The 26,588-nt window shown below is 35.6% G+C and overlaps 1 protein-coding gene across 2 annotated transcripts in view; it reads left to right on the top strand.

Moving 5' to 3' along the window:
- Positions 1-26,588, top strand: part of TBC1D19 (TBC1 domain family member 19) — a gene marked incomplete at both ends in the record, with an annotated part of 126,740 nt that overhangs the window by 174 nt on the left and 99,978 nt on the right. Inside the window, 3 exons of one of the 2 annotated variants that reach the window (XM_080697469.1) lie at positions 17,549-17,621; positions 18,458-18,503; positions 24,145-24,220. The exons of the other annotated variant lie outside the window; for it this stretch is intronic. Of the exons in view, the coding sequence (XP_080553595.1) occupies positions 17,549-17,621; positions 18,458-18,503; positions 24,145-24,220 (195 nt within the window). The remainder of the gene's footprint in view (positions 1-17,548; positions 17,622-18,457; positions 18,504-24,144; positions 24,221-26,588) is intronic. 2 annotated transcript variants of the gene reach the window in all.

Below are 26,588 nucleotides of genomic sequence, written 5' to 3'. Positions count from 1 at the left end.
CCCCTCCGGCGCATTGATTAAAAAAAAAAAAAAATGTCCTTTGCCTGAGCTGCTGGGTGTGGGTCTTAAAAAGAAGGGCGGGGCACATGGCTCCTCCAGGCGGAGAAAGGAGACCTCGCGCTCATTCATCGATTCTGGTCATTTTACAGGGTCTTCCCCCCAACCCCCCCCCAGATGTAGGAGGCATTTGGCTTGGACCACGCCTTCCCTTACTTTATGGATTCGCGCCCCCCTCCCTTCTTCCCCGTCCGGCATCTATGTATGCTTTGCTGCATTTTACCTTTTGCTGCAGTGATTTCCTCTTTTTCTGTCCTCCCAGCTTTTATTGAGTACCTTCCAACGTGATAGGTCTGTGAGGACACAAACCCGCCAGGAGAACTTTGCTTTTGAGAGAATGTCATGAGAATGGAATAATCAGTCGTACATTATGTTCCTTTTTGTGTACGCTTTGTCATATAGTTTAATGCTTTGGAGATTCTTCCAGGTTTTTTGGTATTTCAGTAGTTCTGTTCTTGTTTATTGCTTAGTAATATTTCAGTACTACAAGCCCATCCCATGTAGTTTCTTCATTCATTAGTTGACAGGTATTTGGGTTGTTTACAGATTATGAGTAAATCTGATGGATACATTCTGGTATAGGTTTTTTTGCTTGGATATTCATTTTCATTTGTTTGGAACAAATAACTAGGAGTGGGATTGCTGAATTGTATAATAGTATATGTTTAATTCTATGAAGAAATGGTCAGACTTTCCCAAGCGGCTGTACCATTTTTACATTCCCATCAGTAATTATGAAAACTCCAGTCATCTGCATCCTTAATAGCAATTAATGTCAGTTTTAAACTTTTTATTTTTATTTTGTTTTATAGAATAGTGACATCTCATTGTATCTTTAATTGAATTTTTCTAGTGACAAATGATATTAAATATTTTCTCATGTGGTTATATTTGTTGAACTAGTCTGTTCAGATCTGTTGCCCTACATAAACATTGTGTTGTCTTTTTATTGTCGTTGTAAGGAATCTTTACACATGATACAAATTTTTTACCAGATATGCCTCTTGCAAATATTTTTCTTAGTCTGTGGCTTATCATTTTGTTTTCTTAACTGTGTCTTTTAAAGAGCAGTTTTAATTTTGATAACACAAACTTTTATCAAATTTTTAATGATTTGTGCTTTTTGTAATATATTGTCTTTGCCTAACCCAAGGTTTCGAATTTTTTTTTGTTTGTTGTTTTAAGACTTGTATAATGTGTGTGTGTGTGTGTGTGTGTGTGTGTGTGTGTGTGGTGTATTGGGGATTGAACCTACCTCTGAGTTATACCACCTGCACTATTTTATTTTTTATTTTTGAAACAGGGCCTCACTAAATTACAGAAGGCCTCACTAAGTTGTTGAGGTTGGTCAGGAACCTGCAATCCTCCTGTCTCAGCCTCCCAAGTACTGAGATTACAAATATGTGTACTTTACATTTAGGTTTGTGATCCATTTTGAGTTAATTTTTGTATGTAGTACAAAAAAAGTCTCCTCATATATCCATTATATCCAGTACTTACTTGTTATCAAACCTATAATTTCACCACTAATTTTCTTGGCAAATTTATTTCAATCAATTGCACATGTGTTTATTTCTACTTCTGGCACTTTGTTTTTTTCATCTATTTGTCTAACATTATACAAATACTAAACTCTCTTGATGTTTATAACTTTATAGTAAGCTTTGAAATCAGGTAGTTAGAACTCCAACGTTGTTTTTCTTTTTCAAAATTGTTTTTACATTTATATGATAAGGGCTTTAGGATCAACTCTTACATTTCTGCAAATTTTGGGAGCCTTAGATTGGAATTATGTTGAAGTTTAACAATACTGAGTTTTCTGGTTCATGAACATAGTTTATCCATTCACTTATATTTATATTGTTTTATTTTCTCTTGTCATTGCTTTGTAGTTTCAGTATATAAACCTTACACGCTTTTTTTTCTCTTTACCACTTACATTTATTTGGTTTTTTTTCTTTTAAAAATTTTTTATTGAACATAAATAGTATACATTTAAACTATATTTGGTGCCCCCCCGACCCTGTTTTCCCTTCCCCCCTCCCACCAATGGTTGTCCAGCTTAACCATGTCATATTCATAATTTTACACATGTTCAGATGTAGACCCTCATTAATCAAGATCAGCCTGCCTCCTCTCCTATCTTTCCATTCAAACTTTGCTGATATTTCCCCTCCATTATCTGGAGTCCCACTGGTATCCTCTGTGTTTCCTACTTTGGGCATATTAGAGGAAATATATGTACCTTCTCCTTCTGTGCTTGGCTGATCTCACTTAACATAATGTTCTCCAGGGCTTTCCATCTTCTTGCAAATGATATAATTTTGTTCTTCTTTATGGATGAATAGAATTCCATTGTGTGTATTTCCCACAGTTTTGCTATCCATTCATCTGTTGATGGTGATCTGGGTTGGTTCCATATTTTGGCTATTACAAATTGTGCTGCTATGAACATAGGTATGCATATGTTGCTGTACTTCTCTGAATTCAGCCCCTTTGGAAAGATACTCAGGAGTGGTATAGCTGGATCATATGGTGGATCTATTCCCACCTTTCTTAGGAATCTCCACACAGATCTCCATAGTGGTTGAACTAGCTTGCATTCCCACCAACAGTGTAAAAGAGTTCCTCTTTCCCCACATCCTCACCAGCATTTGTTTTTATTTGATTTCTTTATGCTTGCCACTCTGACTGGGGTTAGATGGAATCTCAGTGTAGTTTTGATTTGCATCTCCCTGATGGCCAATGATGTAGAACATCTTTTTATGTATCTGTTGGCCCTTTGTATCTCTTCCCTTACACACTTTTTGTTAAGATTTTCCTCTAAGCATTTCATGTTTGATACTATTATAAATTGTCATTTTCTTATTTCAGTTTCTAATTATCATTAGTACACTGACATACAATTGATAGTCATATTTACTACTATGTATTCAATAAAAATTGAGACATTGCTGAACATACTTTTTAGTTAGAGTATCATTTAGTAGATTACATGGACTTTTCCAGGTAGATTTTACTTTTTTCTTTCCAATCTGTATGCCGTTTATTTCTTTTTCTTGCCTTATTGCTGGGTGATACCTCCAGTGCAGTGTTGTATAGATGCTTTTTATAAGGTCAAGGAAGTTCTCTTCAGTTTCTGGTTTTCTGAGACTTCTATGAATGTTATTATTCTCTTTCTTTCTTTCTTTCTTTCTTTCTCTCTTTCTTTTTCTTTCAGGACTGGAGATTGAATCTAGGGGCATTCGATCTCTGAGCTACACCCCCAGTCCTATTTTTTATTCTTTATTTTGAAACAAGGTCTCACTAAGTTTCAGAAGCACTCACTAAATAGCTGAGGCTGGCCTGGAACCAGTGATCCACATGTCTCAGCCTCCCAAGTACTGGGATTACAAGTGTGTGCCACCATGCCCTTAGATGTTACATTTTGTGAAATGCTTTTTTTTTTTTTTTTTTTGCATGCATGCATAGAGATGCTTATGTGATTTTTCTTTTCAGTATATTGATATGATAACATTAACTGACTTTGAATGTTGAACCAATTTTGCATTCTTGAGATAAATTCCACTTGGTTATGATGCATCATCTTTTCTTTGTACTTTATTTAATTTGCTAATATTTTGCTAAAGATTTTATAGCTATAGTCAGAAAATATGTTTGTAGTTTTTTGGTACATTTTTGTTTGGCTTTTATATTTGGTAATGTTGATCTTATGAGATGATAAATATTCCCTCCTTTTTTATTTCCTGGAAGAACTTGTGTAGAATTAGTTTTATTTCTTCCTAAAATGTCTGATAGACTTTTTGGCAAAGTCACTAGATCCAAGAGTTTTCTTTCTGGAAACACTTAGTAAGATATTTAACTAAAAATATGTCCAGGGAAGTCTTTTTGTTTCTTGTGTAAGATTTAGTAGTTTTTTAATGTTTCAAAAAGTCATTCTCTGAAGTAGAAAGTAGAATAATGATTATTAGAGGCAAGAAAAGGTTGGCTAAGAGGTACAAAAATACAGTTAAATAGTAGGATTAAATCCTAGTGTTCTATAGTACAGTAAGGTTGACTATAGTTAACAGTAATTTATTTAGTGTGTGTGTGTGTGTTTATGTGTGTGTGCGTTACTGGGGACTGAACACAGAACATTCTACCTCTGAGCTATATCCCCCAAATAAACAGCTATATCTGTTTATTTTGAAACAGGCTAGCCTGAAGCCTGTGATCCTTCTGTCTCAGCTTTCCAAGTACTAGAATTATAGGAGTACATCAGCATGCCCAGCTACTGACTATTCAAAAATAGCTAGAAGAGAGGATTTTAAATGTTCCAGCAAAAATGATAAGTATTTGAAGAGATGGACATGCTAATTAACCTGAATTGATCATTGCAAATTGTATACATCGGCCAGAATATCACAGTATACTGCATGGATATGTAATATTTGTGTCAATTAAAAAATAATGTCACACAGTCTACATTATCAAATTTATTGCTGTAAACTTGTTTAGCCTTTAAGTGGTCACCTCTCTTTTATTCATGATATTGCAATGGATATTTTATCTTTCTTTCTATTGGTTTGGGTAAAGAGTTATCATTTTTTTGACCTTTTTAAAGACTTATCTCTTATTTTCATCATTTTCCAATGCTCAGTCTCTATGATTTTTCTCTTTTTCCTGCTTGCTTTGGATCTAATCGCTTTTTTCTAGTTATTTAGGTAAAATTTTAGATTACTGACTTGACTCTTACCGTCTTCTAATAAAATGCTATAAACTGTCCTCTATGCACTCTTTTATCTGGGCTCAATGAAAAAGAAAAAATGTGTTTTTTTTTTTTTTCTTTCAGTACCGAGGATGGAACCCAGGGGCATTTGACCTCCCAGCTATACCCCCAGCCTTATTTTTTTAGTCTTTTTATTTTTGAAACAGGGTCTCACCGAGTGGAGAAGGACCTCACTAAGTAGCTGAAGCTGTCCACAAACTGTGACTCTGGTTTCAGCCTTTCGAATGCTGGGATTACAAGCATGCGCCACCACGCCTGGCTGTGTTGTCATTTTTACTGTCTGTTCTTGTAGGACTTTGTTATGAAATTTATTTCATTTGGTTGTCTTATAGCTTTTGATTTTAAAAAATTTATATTGGTGCATTGTAGTCATACATCTTAGTGCGGTATGAGATGGTGAAGGCATACATGCACACATCACTCAATTAACTAGCTTTTGATTTTTTGTAGGACCAAAAGTTATAATTTATATAAGCTGGGCATGGTGGCGCATGCTTGTAATCTCAGCATTTGGGAGGCTGAGACAGGAGGTTCACGGTTTAAGACAGCCTCAGCTACTTAGTGAGGCCCTTTGCAATTCATTGAGACCCAGTTTCAAATTAAAGAATAAAAAATAGGGGACTGGGTTCCATCCTCAGACCCGCAAAAAAAAAAAAAAAAAAAAAAAAAAAGAATGCCCCTGGGTTCCACCTCCAATACTGCAAAAAAGTTATAATTTTTATTATACTATTTTTTTCTTACTGTGGCTGAAAGTAACTTTCTGTTGTAGTAATTTTCTACAGTGGATTTAGCAGAATAATAATAAGTGAAGGTTGCAACTATGTTATAAGGAAGAAAGATTGGTGTGTGATTTTCCTTTCTTGTATTTTTGTTAAGCTTTATATTAAGGTTATGTTGGCTGTATGGGTAATGAAGTATTACTTTCCTTTTGTTTTCTATTTTCTGCAAGAGCATTATAAGATTTGCTATTTTTTTAAACATGATTAGAAGAATTCTCCATTGATGCCTATATCTAGGATTTTCTATTTGTGAAGTTTTTTTTCTAATATACTTTTATTTTTTAGAATAGTTTTAGGTTTACAGAAAAATTGAGTAGAAAGTACAGACTTTCCATATAGCCCTCTCCCCTTTCCCATAGTTTCCTCTATTATTAACATCTTGCATTGGTGTGATATACTTGTTGCAGTTGACTAGTATTGAATCAATATTATTCATTAAAGTCTGTCCTTCTGAGATAGGAGGATCGCAGGTTCAAAACCAACCTCAGCAACTTATTGAGGCCCTGTTTCCAAATAAGATATAAAATATGTCTGGGGGGGGTGTATCCTGGAGATAAAAGGCTCCTGGGTTCCATCCCTAGTACCAACAAAAAGGTCTATAGTTTATATTACGTTTCACTTTTTGTTTTGTACAGCTCCATGGATTTTAATAAATGTATGTCATGTATTTACTGTTCTTATATCAAATATTAGGTTTACTGCCCTAAAAGTTTCCTTTGTACAACCACTGATTTTTTTGTGGCTTCGGAAATTTGGGCTCTAAAAATGTCCTATAGCTGAAATCATAGCATATGTAGTCTTCTCACTGGATTCTTTTACTTGCTCATAGGCAACATTTTTGAGTATGATATTGGGGATTGAACCCAGGGGCATTCTTCCTCTGTTGTATATATACCTCTAATCGTTTTTGCCGAGAGGCTCACTAAGTTGTTCGGGCTGGTCTTGAACCTGTGATCTTCCTGTTTCAGCCTCCCAAATACTGGGATTACAGGCATGTGCCATCATGCCCAGCTGCTAATATGTATTGAATGTTCTTAATATCATTTCATGGCTTGATAGCTATTTTTCTTCTGCTAAATACTTTATTTTCTGGATCTTGCACGGTTTATGCACTTACTTGTTGAGAACATTTAGTTGCTTTCAAGTTTTGGCAATTATGAATAAAGCTGCTATAAACATTAATGTGTAGATTTTGTGTGAACATAAGTTTTCAACTCTTTTAAGACAAGGAGTGCAACTGCATGGTAAGACTGGTTAATTTGTTTAAAAAAAAAAGAAGACAACCAATCTTCCGATAGGCATTTGCAGTACCATTTTGCATTCCCATGAACAATGATTAAAATTCCTGTTGCCCCACATCCTCACCAGCATTTGTTAACAATGTTTTGGATTTAGTCATTATGATGTGTCATAATAACTTATTATTTTAGTTTGCAGTTGTCTCATAGTATGTAGTATTCAGCATCTTTTCATATTTATGTATGTCTTTCATTTGTATGTCTTTTCTGGTGAGGTGTCCATTCAGATCTTTTGCCCACGTTCAATTGTGTTTGTTTTGAGAATTTAGCTTATATTTTGCATTCAAGTCCATTATAAAATGTGTTTTCTAAATATTTTCTCCCTTCAGAATCTTTCTCAGAGGATAAATTTTTAGTTTTAATCAAGTTTAGCCTGTCACTTTTGTTTTCTTTTCTGGGTTGTGTATTTGATGTGTGTAGAAATTAATCACTAAACCCAAGGTCACCAAGTTTTTCTCCTATGTTATCTTTTAGATGCCTTTTATAGTTTTGTGTTTTACACTTAGGTTTATAATTTTTTTAGAGTTAATTTTTGTGAACGTTGTAAGCTTTATGTCTATATACTTCCCTTCCTTTCTTTCTTCCTTCCTTCCTTCCTTCCTTTCCTCCTTCCTTCTTTCCATCTTTTCTTTCTTTCTTCCTTCTTTCCTTTCTTCTTTCTTTTTTGATGTGCATCTTAATAACAACGAATTTATTGAAAAAGCTAATGTTTTTTATTGAATTGCCCTACCCTTTCATCAAAGATCAGTTGACTTGTTTTGAAACTCCCCTCTTTCTTTTTGGAAAGGTTCTTGGCTTAAAATCTGTTTTGTATGGTATTCGTGCAGCTCTAGTCACTTTCTTCTGGTTAGCAGTTGCATGATAGGGTTTTTTCCATGCTTTTATTTTCACACTCTTTGTAATTTTACTTAAACTATGTTTCTTGAAAACATCATATAGTTGTCTTTAAAACTTAGACTGACAACTATAGTCTTTTAATTGTATTATTGAGTCTATTTACATTTAATGAATTTGCTGTTATATTTGGTTTCCTGTCTTTCATCTTAATATTGGATTTTTACATGATCCATATGCTTCTTATTCTGCTTTCTTGCTGCATTATTTCGGATTATTTAAATAATTTTATTTTATTTCCCCTCCCATGTTTCTTATGTAATTACTCTAGAAGTTACTGCATTCATTCTTAATTAAATAAAATCTTATGAAATTATTACTTTTACTACTTTCCTGTAATATAATGCTGGAACTAGAACAACTACTTATTTACCCATCCTTCCTTTTGTATTATTTTATATGCATTTATTTACTTATTTATTTATTTTTTAGTGGTATTGGGGTGTAACCCAGGGACCTTCTACCTCCAGGCTATTCCCCCAGCCCAATTTCATTTATTTGGAAACAGGGTCTTGCTATGTTGATGAGAGTGTCATCTTGCTGAAGCTGTCCTCGAACTTGTGATTCTCCTGTCTCAGCCTCCCAAGTACTGGGATTACCGGCATGTGCCGCCATACCCAGCTTGACATTTTAAATCTGTGTATACTTCAAATCCGACAAGAGGTTGCTATCATTGTTTTATAGCATTAATATCAGTCAATATTTATCCTTTTTATTTTATATCTGTCTCTTCTGCTTTTCTATATTTACTTTGGAATGGAATTTTTTTCTACCATAAGAACTCTATCTAGTATTTCCTTTTGTTGTTTTTTGATGAAGGGGGGGGTGCTGGGGATTAAACCTAGGGCCGAACACATGCTTTGCGTATGTTCTACCACTGAGCTATGTCTCAAGCCCCAAATTTCTTGGTTTTCATTTTACTGATGATGTCTTTACTTCATCTTCATTTTGAAGGGTATTTTTTCTGTATATAGTTTATATAGCTTTCAGAGTTGGCAGTAATTTTCTTTCACCATATTGAGGGATCATTCCATTCTGTCCTCTCTTCTTGCAGAAGTCAGCTGTCACTGAATGTGTGTTCACTGGGTATATATCTCTCACCTCTCCCTGGCTGCTTATAACATTTAAAATTTTTTTTTTTATTTTTTGCAGTACTGGGGATGGAACTCAGGGGCATTCTACCTCCTGGCTATACCCCCAGCTCTATTTTTTATTCTTTATTTTGAAACAAGGTTTCGCTGGGTTGCAAATGGCCTCACTAAATAGCTGAGATTCTCTGTGAACCACAATCCTCCAGTAGCAGCCTTCCAAATGAACATTTTCTTTTTTATTTGATTTTCAGCAGACTTTTAAAGGTATGCTTTGGTGTAGAATGTTATTTGTTTTGTTTTTATTATTTATTTAATTTTTTTCCTGTTTTTAGTTTGTGGGCTTCTTACATATGGAGTTGATATATTTGACTAGTCTTGGAAAATTCTTGGCCATTATCTGTTCAAATATTTTAGCCAGTTTTTTTCTGCTTTTACTCTTTCTAAGATCCATACACATTTGACCTTTTCACTTAGTCCCACATTTTCTCTTTTCTGAATTTTTCATTTTTTTCTTACTCAGTTTGAATATTTTTAGAATATTCAGTTCAGCTGGGCGTGGTGGCGCACGCTTATAATCCCCACACTTGGGAGGCAGAGACAGGAGGATCGCGCAGGTTTGAAGCCAGCCGTGCTGGCTTAGGAGACCCTGTTTCCAAATTAAAAAAAAAAAAAAAAGGTCTGGGAGTGTAGCCCAGAGGTAGAAGGGCTTCCAGGAACCCCAGTACCACCAAAAAAAAAAAAAAAAAAAAAAAAAAATTCAGTTCGTAAATCCTGTTTTATCCTGTTAGAAATCTACAGTAAATTCATCTCATGAGTTCTTATTCAGATAGAGTATTTTTTAGTTCTAAGAATTCCAGGTTTTTTTTTTCTTATTGGTTTGAATTATCAGACAAAAATTCTCTGTTTTATCAGTTTTCCCCTTCTTTTTCATACTAGGCTTAGAGACACTCGTAATTATCTTAAAAGTCTGTGTCAGTTTGACACCAATATCTGTATCACCCATGGATTTATGCTTTTTTTTTTTTTTTGGTGGTACTGGGGTTCCTGGAAGCCCTTCTACCTCCGGGCTACACTCCCAGACCTATTTTTACATTTTTTATTTGGAAACAGGGTCTCCTAAGCCAGCACGCGCGGCTGGCTTCGAACCTGCGCGATCCTCCTGTCTCTGCCTCCCAAGCGCGGGGATTACAAGCGTGCGCCACCACGCCCGGCTGGATCTATGCTTTTTTTCCCTTCTAGTTTTTAATTTTTGTTCATCTCTCTGTTGCCATGAGTTTATTGAATGCCATTCATTCTGTACCAAAAAATAGAACCTACAGGTGATATCTTTCATTATAAAGTGTTTACCTTCCCCTCCAGGGGCCAGAGATTCTGTGGCTACCTGAATCCAAGTGGGGAATGAGTGAGTCCTTTGGGGTTTTACTGCCTCATTGTCAGTCTTCCTTTGCTTCTTTCTGGCTCTCCAGGGGTTCCAACAAGGGTTTAATATATCCTGCAGGCCATTTCTCTTTGGGTCTCAAACTCTAATCTTTTTCTCATTAGACTGCCGAAAAACCCTTTCTCACTGTTGGCCTGCTTAGGTTTTTAGCCTCCCACCCAGAGTCCTAGTGTTAAAAAAAGGTCGAAGAGAAAAGTAGCTATGTGCTTAAGGTTTCCAAAGCTTCTGCCACAGGTCTACTTATTTTTCTGTCTGACCTCAGTAGCCCTCCACTAGTTTTTGTTTGTTTGCTTGTTTGTTTGTTTGTTTGTTTGTTTGTTTTGAGGTGTGTGTGTGATGGGGGAGCATGCACTAGTGTTGTTTTAGGCAGGGATGCTGATCAGATACCAGCTATTTCACTCATTTTGTGAGGTTGAAGAAGATAATATATATGGCACCTGGTGCTGAATGTTCTTTAAAAGTCCCAATGAGATATCACTTTTATTTTTTTAACTTAAAATTCCTCAGTGATTTTTATTGTCCCTTTAAAAGCCAAATATAGTTTCCCGCCTGCCATTGACTCTTCGCTTTTAGCATGATCAAACACCTACTGTATTTTAATATATCCATATGTAAAGTGTTCTCTAGAAAAGGATTATGCTTTTGTTTTCTGAATATTTGTGAGTTCCTTGGTATGAAGTCAGTTGCATTTTAAAATTGAATTTACTCATTCATCTTTCTTGGGTGATAGTCCAGCTCCAAATTTGATGTTTATCACCACATCAGAATTGTTATTTTGGGTTTTTATGCATGATTTGTATCTAAAAAGGATGTTTGCAAAACCCTAAATGTTATTTCCATTCCATTAAATGTTTAATAAGTCTTGTTCCTCAGATTATCATTAAAAATAATATAATTTTACTAGGAAGGAACCTGAACAAAGATAGGCTTTGGAGAGAGAAGGAAGAATTCAACTAATAGGTTTTTGTCATACTTCTAGAACTCCAGAGTATCTTAATACTAGTGTCCCTTGCTAAAAAAGTTATGAAATTATACCTCAGATATAAAGAATGCATGTTGCTATTGAAAGACCTGTTCTATGACCAATGGTTAATATCCTCTCTATTTTTGTTTATCTCTCGAGAGTAGGATTTGGCACATACTAAAGAAAGACCCATATTTGACTATTATCGTTGAAATATAAATGAACAGTTCATCATCGTGTATTTGGCACAAACCAGAAAGCATTGCCATCTATACCCATTTCTTCTTTGGCTAGAGTCATGTCTTTTAATCCTAGAAAGTAAGACAGTGAATAAATGAGGGATGGTATACAAGATTTCAAAATAAGGAACTTATTGTCTGCGTAGAATTTATGTACTTGTGGGATAATATAAATGTTAAAATGTATGCGTACATCTTATGTTTTATTTCACATTAGCAGCTTAGGAAGGGTCAGGCTGATTTCCTGCAGATCGAGTTGAAAGGAGAGGGAGGAGACTGGTTAATTGTGAACTGAAGGCTGTTTGGAGCTTCATGTATGTCATCAAAGGAAGCTAAGAAGTAAAGGTGTGCGTGGAGGTGGGTGAGACAGCCAGTGCTGGCAGAAAAGTGGGTCATCTCGGGGATGTCAGCAAAAGCAAGCCAGGGAGGCAGCTCCTTGGGTGAGACCAGAGCAGGCTGGAACGCACAACACAGACTAGGTATAAGGCATCCACTTTTCCTAGAGCCCAAACTTTCAATTTGAAACTAAAATTTATTCATGGCTACAATGTTTGTCCACTAAGACTACTAGGATTACAGAAACAAGTCTGGTCTACAGTTTTAGAAAGAACCAAAAGTATTGGGAAGACATGGAGAAACCTAATTCGACATGTTTAATTGAGCATCTCATTTGTGGTGGTAATGGGCCCTTGAGAGAAATTAGACAAAGTCCAGAACAATTGAGCTGATGATGAGGATGTTTGGGAATCGATGAGGGAATGGGCATTTCTTTTTTAGCTTCGTGTTTATATCCTTAAATGTACTTTGAGTTCCTCAAGAGAGGGAGGATGGCTTATTTACTTTTTATCAGTAGCAGCTGGCACACAGGAAAACTGGATTAATTATTGAAAGAAGAATGCAAATGAATAGGGTGTCAGTATACTGGGAAGAAATGGCTGGAGATTTGAGGAGTCTTGCATAGCATTTAAGGTGGGAAGATTGGAGTAAGTTCTCAACAGTGAGATGGTTTAGCAAAAAGGCTTGCAGGGCCTTTCTAGACAGATCAAACACGCTGAGTGTGACCAGATGTTTAGAAGGTTGTAAATTCCTGCATGAGTTTACCTTGAGTCTATAGGCAGTGAAGGGGTTATTGAAGTATTTTGAAGAGGGTAAAGGCATGGAGCTGTTTTTAAGGAACATTTATCTGGCACTAGTGAACAGGAAAGATCAGAAGAGAATGCTTTCGTTTCATTCTCTTTGTCCCTGACAATCTGTTATAAATATATAGTTCATTGCCATCTGGGCACATCTTACTATTTATTTATTTATTTATTTTTGGTGGTCCTGGGAGTGGAATCCAGGGGCTTTTCTACCTCCAGGCTACACTCCCAGACCTATTTTTATACTTTATTGGAAACAGGGTCTCTCTAGGTTGCTTAGAGCCTCAGTAAGTAGCTGAGGCTGGCTTTGAACCTGCGGTGATCCTCCTGTCTCAGCCTCCCAAGCGCTGGGATTACAAGCGTGCGCCACCACGCCTGACCACAGGATTATATAGGATTAGATAGACTAAAATAACTGAAAATGTTTCTACTTCAGCTTCATTATAATTTAGCTTGTGTATTGTTTTCCTTATTAAAGAAGAAAACTAAGAAGCAGAGAAGATAAAGCTAATAAATAAGGCTGGGAGATAGTTCTAAATCTTTTGAGGCAAGACTCCCCTCTCATTTAGTCCCAAGTCGCTTTTAAACTGTGCTCAGTTAAATCCAAGGATTCTAAAAAGTTCTATTCATTTCATGATATTTAACTTAAAGATTATATTGAGACAATACTCTCTCAAAAGTATCAAATGATTAGTGTGCAAGTCACTATTCTCCTTCCAAATGCACTTGTTTCTGGATAGATCACAGGAAAAAAAAAGCTGCTTTTTAATTAATTTCTTTTTGTATGTTTGAGACAGCTCAAAAATGTGTCACTGATGAGGCAGGAATGTCAGTTCTGCACTGATAATTCCAACGCTTTGCTTTGGGCTGTACATTGAATGAATGAGGTTGCTGGGGCCACAGGTCTGGTGTGTGTGGTATTGGCTGGGAAAGCACAAGAGCTCGTGCTCACTGTGGGACCCTATCACGATATGCTGTTTAGTGAGCCAGTGAAGCATCCTGTGGTATAAGACTGTGTTGTGCACAGTGCTGTCCCGTGGTATAAGACTGTGTTGTGCACAGTGCTGTCCTGTGGTATAAGACTGTGTTGTGCACAGTGCTACAGTTGTAGCAGAAGCTCTGTGTCTCAGTCTTGTGTTTGTGGTAATTAAACTTTGTATTTATCTTCCAAATAAAAAATTTCTACCTACTTCTCTTTCAATTTCCTACATCAATTTAGTTTTGTCCTGAGATTGCCAGAAAAGCTCTTAGAAATGCTAATACCTCTGTGAATCAGGATTTTCCTCTATACTGAGCAACTAAAACAAAATAAAATATATACTACATATTGAGGCTGCATCAGAATAAAGATGGACCTTTTAACATTAATCATAATATTAGTCAATGAGAAAAGTTCCTACTGTATAGGAGTACCATTTTCAATGTATTTTGTACAGTAGAATTCCAAATAGTGTTCGATTCCATGTGAAAAAGAGTTCCGCTGTGGAGTCGTGTTTGGGAAGCATGGTGCCTTTTCATGGTGTCCTCTTGTCACTGGCCTGCTCTTCTCTCTTTTTGTGGTGTCAGGGATGGATCAATCCCAGAGCCTTGCGTAGCCTAGGCAAGTCCTCTACCGCTGAGCTACACCCCTGGCCTGCTGTCCTGCTTTTAATTCTTGAGTTTCTGAAGATTTTACTAATTCTTTTGGATGGTTAGTGAATTTGATTTGCCTTTGATATAGAAAGTATATCTAGGAGGTCTAGCAACTGTAAAATATTGAATATGTTTAGAAAGAACAGCCAACATTTCTCTCTTGAAATTATTTAAATTGTGCTCTCTGAATCATTTCCAATACTGGTTAGTAAGAGAAAGCTTATTTCCTTTTGCCTTGGTTCTTTTAAATAATGGGCAGAGATTTTACAGCTTTTAAAATATTTCCTGGGAACAACAGACTGGAAACCATTCTATTCAGTTAAAAATAATTATATGAAGTTCTTTATTTATTTGGGAAGGAAATTGGCTAAAAGGATAGAACATGATTTGCATGTTCATCAAGCAACAATTAATGCCAGGATAATGCTTGGAATGCAAAAACAAGGAAGATCCCATCTTGTTCCTGTTTTCTTTCTTTTGTGGTAGTGGGGATTGAACCCAGGAGCATTCTACCTCTGAGTTATGTTCCCAGCCCTATTTTATTTTTATTTGGAAACAGGATCTCACTACTTGCTGAGGCTGTCTTTAATCCTGCGATCTTCTTTTCCCAGTCTTTTAAGTACTGGGATTACAAGCCTTTGCCACTATGCCTGGCTCTATTCCTTGTTCTCGAGTTGTTGGTTTATTCAGAAGGCTAAATAAGTTAGCTGAACATTAAATTGTAGTTTCGTAAGTGCTATAACAAAGGAACATAATGTTCTAACTTTACCATGGGAGTTGGGAAAGGAGGAAAGAGTTGAGGTATGTGTTGGAAGCCAATAGGTATTTGCCAAAGTGGCAAAGCAGCCCTTCTTTCTGTGAAAAAACCTTGAGTAAAAGCTTGGAGCCCTCTAAGGGACTTACAATTGGGGGATCAGAGAATATAGTTCACTGTGACTAGCGAGTAGAGTGTGTGGTGGGAAGCTGTGAGAAAATAGAAGGTCTTGTTAGCTTACTTGGGCAGTGGCAGGAGATGAGTCTGTAGGGATCAGTGGGGTCTACATTGTGAAGGGTCAGGTATGCCTTTTCAAAACTTAGACTTCTGTGAATGTTGTGGAAAGCCATAGTCAGGACAGACTTATGTTTTAGGAAGAAAGCACTAGAAAGAAGATAGGTTGGAAAAGGGGAAATTGGTTCGTTCGATAAACATTTACTGAGTACCTATTATAGAAAAGAAACTATTCTAGGCACTTGGGATACAACAGTGAAAAAGACAACGATGCCTACCCTGGTAGAGCATACCATTCCTGGTGCAAGGAGGTAGACAGTATACCAATAAGCATAGTAAATAAATTAATCATGTTATATTAGGAGGAAATAAATTGTAAGAAAGAAGAAAAAACAGTAAGAAGTTTGGGGTATACAAGGTGGGAAGTGGTCTCAATTTATGTAAGGTAGCAAGTTGTCCAGTTCAGAAGCTTTTACAGTCATCCAAATGAGAAGCGATGAGGACTTTAGAGTAAAAGAGGGCTTTAAAATGGAGAAAAAGAGCCGGGCGTGGTGGCCCACGCGTGTAATCTCAGCGCTGGGGAGGCTGAGACAGGAGGATCACACAGGTTCAAAGCCAGCCTCAGCTACTTAGTGAGGCTCCCGGCAACTTAGTGAGAACCTGTTTTCAAATAAAGTATAAAATAGGTCTGGGAGTGTAGCCTGGAGGTAGGAAAGCCCTGGGTTCCACCACCAGTACCACAATAAATAAATAAATTAATTAATTAATTAAATAAATAAATAAATAAATAAAATGGAGAAAAATAATCATATTTTTCCTTTTCTTTTTTCCTATTTTTTTTTTTACTGTACAATAGAATATAAACTATACAAGACTATACAACACATTATCTTAAGGTGAATGACTTTGTAACAACCACCTGTAGAGAAGTGAAACTTTGCCAACCACACCAAGCTAGAAACTCTTCATTTGCCCACTCCAATAAAAAAGACCTTTCCCCAGGCATCCTGATATGTATGCTAATCACCTTCCTGTGTTTCTTCATGAGGTTTTGTTGTTTGTTTGTTTGTTTGTTTGTGATAGGGGGATTGAATCCAGGGACATTCTTTTCCTTTTGCATACATTAGACCTCCCATGGCTTCCCTCTGCTTCCTATATCAATGCTAATACCATACAGATATTTCATAGCTGTTGGTTTGTCCCAGCTAATAGTATTTTGGGTCTGCGGGGGATATCTTATCATCTAGTTTTGCTGTAAATATTTTTCTTGGAATTTTGGTTTTACTCTCTAGTTGCTTTACTTGTTTTTATGTAGAAATCAAGGAGATTTTTTACAAAAACCTCACTGCCACCAGTGCTATCTTCCTCAAAAGGGGTTGAGTCATGGAAGAATAAGGGTGGAACTGAGAATAACTCTGAGAAACCATAGATGAGCAAATCAGGCAACCTGGGGGTGATGGAGGGTGAGGAGAGAAGGGAAATTCCTTATGATGTACATTCACAAACATCAAAGTCAATCACTAAGCCAAACATGAGAAGGAGGGAGGGGGAGGAGTGGAGTGGGAATTGGGGAAGGGCTAAATGAATAATTTGGGCTTGTACACCTCCACCATCTTGTGTCCCATTAAGATGTATGACTATAATGCACCAATAAAAAAAAAAATCTATGCTTCTAGAATTTGTGAGAGTAGGAAAATAATTTATTTGTGGTTAAGAAAAACCTAAGTTGAATAGAAAGTATGCAACTGCAGATGAAAGAGGCATTAATACTAAACATTTATAAACTTAGTTTTATATACTTTTCATAAAAATGCTCAGCAAACACATTTTTACAGGGAAGAGCTATCCAAAGAAGACACTGTACGAAGAAAATTCACATAGATAAAACTGGTGTTTTGGTCTTTAAGTATAGGTGCCATATCGGTTAGATATAATATTAAGAATATATTTATAAAATCTGAATATATTTTCTACTTGAGACCCTGGATAAATATGTTAAGTATTCATAAGCTACAAATTTTTATATTTTGAAAGAAGAAATATAGGTAAAAAAGGATTTCTTTTTTAGTTTTACTTCATATATTTCTAAGGTGAATATATTTTACTTCATATATTTACTTCATATATTTCAAAGTGAGTTTTTCAAGTAGTATTCACATTTGGTTGTTTCTTTTTAAATATTGCATAAGCATTATATATCAACCCAAATAATTTACTTTTGATCTCTCTCCTTTCCTTTCTTATTTATACAAACAAACTAGGCCAGTCTTCAGAGCCCCGAGATTAAACTTGAATCACTAAAAGAAGATATTAAGGAATTCTTTAAAATATCAGGTGTGTAATTTTTTTTCTAATTCTTTATCCCTAGACTTTCAGTTACTCATTCAGAATTGTGAAAACTATGGAAGAATGGGTTTCTATTTGGGTAGAATTATAACTATCAAACTTTTCAAGAAATACCGTAAGAATTCAGGAACCCTGGGACTGACTGCTTTGCAATAATCTGTTTTAAATACTGTTTATCTTCCTGGTCAGATTATATCCTGAATATGGTAAGTATATCCTTTGTCTTTTTTTGTTTTTCAGTTGTTCCTTTTTTCGTTATAAATTTTTCTCATATCTGTTTATTTTTAGAGAAAATAAAAAGAAAATTAGAAATTTTTTTTTAGGAGAGTTTCTTTATACCAATTCTTACACATGAGAACTGAGATTATTAAGTGGTAGTCACTCGTGGTTGCTTCTGTTGTCTGGTTTACTGACAAGTTCATTGTAACTAGTCACTTGTGATTTGCTTTCTTCTTGTCAGGCTCTTTCTTTCTTCTCTGGTTGGTACATTTGTCATAGCGTTGTAGTACAGCACCCAACATTATTGAACACCTTGGCAGTGGAAGAAGGAAACATCTCTCTTAGTTTGAGAAATTGGTGCAGCAGTTTTACTTACAAAAATAATGTCATGTTGATGACTTTGCTATTCAGTATTAGCCAAGGATTATGGTAAATATATAGGAAATAATTCCTTAATTCTACTTTACACAGTGTTTGTTGATCAGAAATGTTATATCACAGATGAATTTGGTGCCAAAGTTGTAGTGAGTTAAATGTTGTTTTGATGTCTGTTTATTTAAAAAACTAATATGTTCACATATTTTATTTTTCTTTCTTAAAAACAGGCTGGGAGAAGAAACTTCAGAATGCTGTTTATAGTGAACTGAGTGTGTGAGTTTTTTCCACTATTTTAAGATACTTTTTCTTAGCTATATTTAGATTGTTGGTAACAAAACCAGTATTGCTAATGTCTATTCACTTTATTATTAATTATTAGTATTTTTATATAATTTCAAGTAAGTAAATATGATTAAAAATTACTACAGCCTTGCCTGAGGATTAATAATAAATATATGAGTATTTTTACCACCAAAAAAATTGTATTAACAGTTCATTCAGCCAGTGTACTTACGGAGCATGGCATTTCTCTTTTTATTGTTATGTTTTGGATACTACATTCTTTCTATCTTTATAAACTGATCATCCTACACATTATTGCTTTTTTTCTTTGCAAAATTGTTATCATTATTAAGAACATTAATGTTTTTGGTTATCTAGATTTATTATCAGAGTATGTTAAGGTATATAGAACTATTTTTCTTTGTGTGTGTATGGTAATAGGGATTGAACCCAGAGGCATTCTGCCTCTGAACTATATTCCCAGACCTTTTATTTGTTAAACTGGGTCTCACTAGTTTGCTGAGAATCTTCCTAAAATGCTGCTGGACTTGAACCTGTGATCCCCCTATCTCAGCCTCCTAAGTACTGGGATTATAGGCATGCACCACCATGCCCAGCTATACCAAATTTTTGCCATCACAAAAAATAAAGATCCAGAATATTAGCTTTTGTAGTTTATTCAACATTCAAACATTCATCAGGGTTTTTTTTTTTTTTTTTTTTGAGTGCCTGTCAGTTGCCAGCATTAAACTAGACACTGGGACTATAGTATGAAAAAATAAAAACAGCCGGGCGTGGTGGCGCACGCTTGGAATCCTCGCGCTTGGGAGGCAGAGACAGGAGGATCGTGCAGGTTCGAAGCCAGCTGCGTGCACTGGCTTAGGAGACCCTGTTTCCAAATAAGAAATATTAAAAATAGGTCTGGGAGTGTAGCCCGGAGGTAGAAGGGCTTCCAGGAACCCCAGTACCACCAAAAAAATAAATAAATAAAAAATAAAAATAAATAAATAAAATAAAATAAATAAAAAAATAAAAGCAATTTTGCCCTCATAGGTTTATGGTCTGAGTTCTATGTCCACTATTTTTTTCTATCATTTTTTAATCTGTCTCGGGTTTCTAATATTCTCATTTCTGACTCACCCCTTCTAACAGGACTATTAACTGGGAAATGATGCAATCTAGCCTAACCTAAAGAGACTCAGAGGAAAGCCTGTGGGCATATGCTTTAGATATACATTTTTTCTAAATTAGTTTATTTCTTTCCTAATCACCATCTTCCCAATTGGTTTTTTAATTCTTTAGTAACATTGAATATATGTATTATCTGTTAATTGAAGTCATCTCTGACCATACCTTTGGTAGTACTAATAGCCAAAGGAATAGATATACATCATGACAGGAAAGATTTCTAATTAACAATATATAGTTAAGATGTCTGTTGTGTATAATTACAAACACTAGATATCAATCTGAGGATATTATGTTTGCTAATGATTGTTATTTTTGCAATCTCATTTATTCCTAAAAACTGTTTTGTGTGACAGACTGCCTTTTTATCTGATGACAGAGACTTTTATTCATTATCACATCTTCAGTATCCTATACAATAGAATTTTAAGTAAATATTTTGATATTCCAATATCAAGGTGATAGCATGGTGGGAGCCTTCTTGCTGCATGATCATGTGGTGTAAGGTGAAAGAGTGAGGGAAAGGGAGGGGACCAAACACTCTTTTAGAGTAGCCTGAGAGGACGAAGGTCTCACGATCCACATGTACTCATGTCTCAAAGGGACCACCTCTCAGTACTGTCACAAAGGCAAAAATTTCAACATGAATTTTTGAGGGGACAAACTTTTCAACCATAGAAGATCACTTAAGTAACTTACTAAAGATCATATAGCTAATATACACAGCACTGGGGCTTGACCTCCAGCTGTCTGATTTCACAGCCCTTTTTAGTACATCTCCTGTATATCTATATCTTATCTCTTAACTGGATTGAAAGTATTCTGGAACAAGAATTGTGTCTCATATTTTAAAATTTATCTTCTGTAGTATCAAATGAGTGATAATGAGTCTAAAATAGTTATTGAACCATCTATCAATTCTAGCACATGATAAATATTTGTTAAATTGGAGAAATAATATAATTATTAATCCTAACTTTATTACAAAGATTTAAATGAGACAATCCTTAATAACAAAATAAAGAATTACTGTTTTCTTTCTGTATCTTAGTCTTCATTGTAATTTGTACAGAGCAGTTTATAATTAGACGCCTACCATTTACCCTAAGGAATATAAACTAAAATAAAGAAAAGTTGGAAAAAATCTTACTCTAAGTGCTGGTAGTATATATCAGTCATAGAGCACTTGCCTAGCATACCTGTGAGCCTGTGTTCGATCCCCAGCACCATGCCAAAAAAAAAAAAATCAGCTTACTATCTATGTTCATGTTACAAAAACATACGATAGTCTGCTATTACAGTAGATAAATGCAAATATCTACCATACCATTAAAAAGTATGAGTGTTGAACATTAATGGGTCTAAAATGGAAGGATTTTAAGATGAGTTTCTTACACTTAACCACAAGTTTGGGGGTAGATCTCTAAGATATAAGATATAAGATCTTAAGGTATAAGATATTAATAGCTTTCAATAGGAGAGTGCTTAAGCAGTAGACCCGAGTATCTCCAAAATGTCCTAATCATATGGTTCTTCTTTGCCCTCTAAGTTTTAAAACCTATTTTCTATTTGTTATGTCAGGTACTGAGAATAATGACCAATAATCCAGACAATCTTTTCTTTTATGGAACTTATAACCTTGTGGAGCATGCAGGCTTTATAGTTGTAATTAAGGTACAATAAGTACAAGAAGCACATAGGACAGGCTGGAATCAGAGTTAGGAGAAGGAGTAAAGAAAGCATTTTAAGGAGAAAAGGACAGCAGGCTAGCAGTTTAGAGGTGGAAAAGGATGAGGCACAATGGAAGAGCGAAAGTTTGTGTGGGTGGATGGTAGAAGGTAAAGGGGGCATGGCAAAATTTGATGCTAGGAATGTAGGTAGGAAAGTGCTTCTCACTCAAGGCCTTGTAGACCGGATCCTAAAAGTATTTGCGTCCTATTTTAGAACTTTAATCAAAGAAGTGACAGTGACCAAATTTTTTTTGTACTCATTCAACAATTTATTGGTTATCTAGTTATGTATCAGGCATTATGTTAGACATTGGAAATACAAATGCTAGTGAATAAGGAAGACATCACTCTTGGGTAACTGCCAAGAAAATAGGTTGAAAATTGTCTGGAAGTAGAGGAAACTGGTTAGGAACCTGCTAGATGAATGCAGACAAGGATTCATTGTCAGTTGGTATACAGGGAAACATGGGGAGAAGAAGCAGGAATCAAGGGAGTATGTAGGTTTTCTGTGTTGTTCCTGACAGCTCTTATCTATTCATATTAGTAAATGTAAGCTCCATGAGGACAGAGATTTTACACTATTCACTTCTTTCTTACATTGAACACCTACTAGGGTCTCATTAAATATTTATGAATAAGTGGAGGGAAAACCTCAGCAAAGCTAGAATGGAAGGATAGGAGAGGAAGAAGGCTGAGGTTGATTAATGGAGGGGCTAAATCCGAATATGTATAAAAGTATGAGTGTAGCATGATTAACTTGAACACTCATTCTTGGGAGGGGAAGGGGAGTGGGGCTGGGGGAGAGGGCACCAAGCCTGATCTGAATGTATACCATTTTTAATATGTTCCACATAAAAAAAAATAATAATAAAATGTACGGCCGGGCGTGGTAGCACATGCTTGTAATCCCCGTGCTTGGGAGGTGGAGACAGGAGGATCACGCTGGTTTAAGAGACCCTGTTTCCAAATAAAAAAATATAAAATAGGTCTGGGAGTGTAGCCTGGAGGTAGAAGGGCTTCCAGGAACCTCAGTACCACCAAAAATAAATAAATAAATAAATAAATAAATAAATAAAGTACAAATATAACAAAAATTTTTATGAATAAGTTAATACTTAATGTAAATTTAATCTTCGTTTGAATGACTTTTGGACTGCCTTTTGTTACCTATATTTTTGGGTAATTTTCATTGATTATAACCTGAGATAATCAGTAAATGCTCTCAAGTGTCAATGTTATGCGGAATTTCTAAGTTTTACTAAACTTATATATAATTTCCATTAAATGGAAGTATTTAGAACAATATTTATAAATCACACGTTCCATTCCTGTATATAATATGTTAGGCAATGTGAGATAGTTTTAAAATTATCTTATAAAGCCAGGCGTGGTGGTGCACGCTTGTAATCCCAGCACTTGGGAGGCTGAGACAGGAGAATCACACAAGTTCGAAGCCAGCCTCAACTACTGAGTGAAGCTCTCAGCAACTTACGTATAGTCCAGAGGTAGAAAAGCCCCTGGGTTCCATCCCTAGTACCACACACACACAAAAATGATCTTATAATAAGGACAAAAAATATTGAGATATCTAGAGACTATCAATTATTTTTCCATTTGTGAGTGAAAAAAGGTACATGGAATGCAGATTTTAGTGGAAAAAAATAATTTGCCAGAAACAATCAATTAGTGACACTATCTTATAGATTACATGGGGGGTAGGCTGTTTTCCATTCCAGGAATGCCTCTCATGGACAGTTGGTCCGTTGAACCCTAGGCTCCAGGACAGATGCAGGTAGTTTGGAATGTTCTCAGTTCTTTACATGCCGCTGTCCTGCTTTGGATCAGTCTGTGGTTCTCCATTATTGGAGCATGGTGGCTTCACACTAGGAGTTATATTGCTCTTTCATTGTTCTGCTTTCATTTTCTGATGGCGCGTAAGTCTACCTGACGAAATGTGTTTGTTTTCATCATTGTCGACTGCCTTTCTTTACTAGAACATCAACTCTTATGAGAACAGGCAGCATTGTCTTAATCACTACCACATACTTCATTCCTAGAGTGGCTCAAATATTTATTGATTAAGTAAAGCTATTTGCTTATGAAAACCATGGTTTTTGAAAATGAAATATAATGTTACTTGGAAAACAAAGAATTCATAATACTTTACAGTTTTCAAATTTTGTTAAATTTTTGGATTTATGTATTAAATAAATTTAAAATGCACCTATTATTAAAAGTAGTGTTTATATTATCATCTTAGTTTCCGTTTTTTAACTATATACATAGTTAAATACACACACACACACATACATCTCATCATGGAGACAAGGAAATTGAGAAAAATGAAATGAGTTGATATATTGGTAAGTTAAGGATTTTTCACCTGAAAATTCATTTTAATGTTATAATTATGTGCTAAAATTGACAGTAAAAATAATTTTCATGAGTATTTATAGAGATTAGCCAAATTTATGATTTCAGCCTATCATGTAATTTATCTTTTAACAAATGATTGGAATTTTAATCTAGAACCTAAGTAAAATCAGAAAAATCAAAGTTTTATTAGACCCTGGTACCTTGTGTAAACACATAGAACTAATAACAAATATTTTATTTAATGTATAACATGAACTACAGAGGTAAGTAACTTCATACTGATGAACTTAATTATCAAGAGTTATGTATAACATTCAGCTGCCTCATTTTGCTTGTAGGTATCCTTTACCTAGTCATCCTGCTGCACCTCCTGAACATCTTAAAGAGCCCTTGGTATACATGAGGAAAGCACAGGTTGGCTATTGTTCATTTTTATTTTATTTTACCAAGTTACATAATACAGAGTAAGGTTCTTATTAAAGTCAGGAGTATATTATAACTTGTTATATGAAAGACTGGGTAGGGACCACTAAAGTGACATTAATAATAGTTGCATATTCTTCCTTTTTATTTTCCATTATATAGGATCATTCTTACTAACTATAAGAGTTGGGTGTGGTTGCGCACACCCATAATCCCAGTACTTCGGAGGCTGAGACAGGAGGATCACAGGTTCAAGGCCAGCCTCATCCACCTTTAATTAGGCCCTCAGCAACTTGGTGAGACCCTGTTTCAAAATAAAAAATAAAATAAGGCTGGCCATCAAAACAAACAAAAGTACGTAATAATCCTGAAAAAAAATTGAATGAAAGGAGAAAAAAATATGTATCATCCTGGCTTGAAATTAAAATATGATAAAAGTATTATATGAGAATCCAGTTTTTATGCTCTGTGATATTAAAAGAATGAAATGTAAGTGAACTGATACCCTCTTCTGTTTTTGTTTTTGTGGGTCTGGGGATGGAACCCAGGGGCATTCAACCTCTGAGCTATACCCCCTGCCATATTTTTTTATTCTTTATTTTAAAACTGGGTCTCACTGAGTTGCAGAGGGCCTCACTAAGTAGCTGAGGCTGTCTGTGAACCGTGATCCTCCAGTCTCAGCCTCCCCAATGCTGGGATAACAAGCGTGCGCCACCACACTTGGCTTAATATGTTATTCTTTATGTTGAAACAGGGTTTCACTAATTTGTAAAGGGCCTCACCAAATTGCTGAGGCTGGCCTTGAACCTGTGGATCCTCCTGTCCTGCCCTCCAGCTTGATACTTCTTGATTCCTTCCTTCCTTCCTCCCTTCTTTTTTTTCCTTACTTTCTTCCTTCCTTCCTTTTTTTGGTTCTGGGTACTGAACTCAGGGATATTCTACATCCAAGCTGTACCGGTACTGGGAAATGTGTACCACGATAACACAAGCTATACCTCCAGCCCTTTCTATTTATTTATTTATTCGTTTTTGAAATAAGGTTTTTGCTAAGTTGCTAAGAGTCTTGCCAAGTGTAGAGTCTAGCCTTGAACCTGCAGTCCTCCTGCTTTACTCTACCAAATACTGGAATTACAGGCATATGCCATCGTCCATCGTGCCCAGCTGACACCTCTTTTTTTTTTTTTTTTTTTTTTTTTTACTACTGGCAAAATAGGAACTTTAAAAAAAACATTTTTAAATGGTTGAAAAATGAAAATATATTTAAAAAATACTACCCTGTACACTAATAGAACGGCCAAAATTGAAGACTGACAAGACAAATTTTGGTAGAGTTATGGAATAACCTGAATTCTCATACTTTGTTGGTAGGAATGTAAAATGACTTTCAGACTTTTGAAAAAATCTGGAAGTTTCTTAGGAAAATAAGCTGCTTTTGCATTATGGCAGTGTTAAGTAGTTACAATAGATACATTATGACCCACAAAGCCTAAAATATTTACTATCTGCTCTGTTATAGGATGTCTGTCAAACCCTGCACTAAATTATTCATTTTTTAAGATCAGTAACTGCTTTTTACCCTCAGCATCTAACATAGTGCCTAGTCCACAGAACACTCTGAATAAATGTTTGTTGAACTAATCTATTCTTCAACCACAGTCATATGAATTCCCTCCTCTACCAGTTACTGTCTGCCTATATTCCTGTATTTCTTCTGCATGGGACATCAATTCTTCAGTTTCCTGTTCTCTTGGTCAATTCTCTCCTCTTTGCATAAAAGCTAATTAGTCTGGGCCTAATGACTACCATTCCATCCTGTTCTCTTTTGCACATCTGAATTTCTTTCTCCTTCAGATTTATGTTTTGTCTGCTGTTCTGCTCCTCAGGCACTTCTACTGTCTAGTTTTCTCTTCCAAACTGTTGACAACTTTAGGAGAGAATCACATCATTACATGTTAGTCATCAGTGTAAAGTCATTTGTTTAACTTTCAGAGGATTCTTTTTGCTGCCTGGTAATACTTTTTTATTCTTTATTTAATATATGCTTTTTATTTAAATTGTTCCAAAAGTTTGCTGTTTGAGTGGCTCTCATTTCTACCACTGGATACTCATTTTTAACATTTGCTTCTTATTTTATTAAGAATAGTTTTGAAGCTGGGTGCATGGATGCATGCCTATAATCCCAGTACTTGGGAGACTGAGACTGGAGGATCCCAGGTTTAGGGCCAGTGCGGGGTAACTTAGCAAGATCCTGTTTCAAAATGAAACAAACAAACACAAAACAGGATAGGGGTGTTATCAACTGCCTCCTGTACATTTCTTCTGTGAGATCAAACCCAACATGTCCAAAACTAATGTTTTA

Source organism: Muscardinus avellanarius, assembly GCF_963383645.1.
Source record: "Muscardinus avellanarius genome assembly, chromosome: 6".
Classification (NCBI taxonomy): Eukaryota; Metazoa; Chordata; class Mammalia; order Rodentia; family Gliridae; genus Muscardinus; species Muscardinus avellanarius.
The sequence above is the reverse complement of the archived record's forward strand: the minus strand, read 5'-3'. Positions and strand labels throughout refer to the sequence as shown.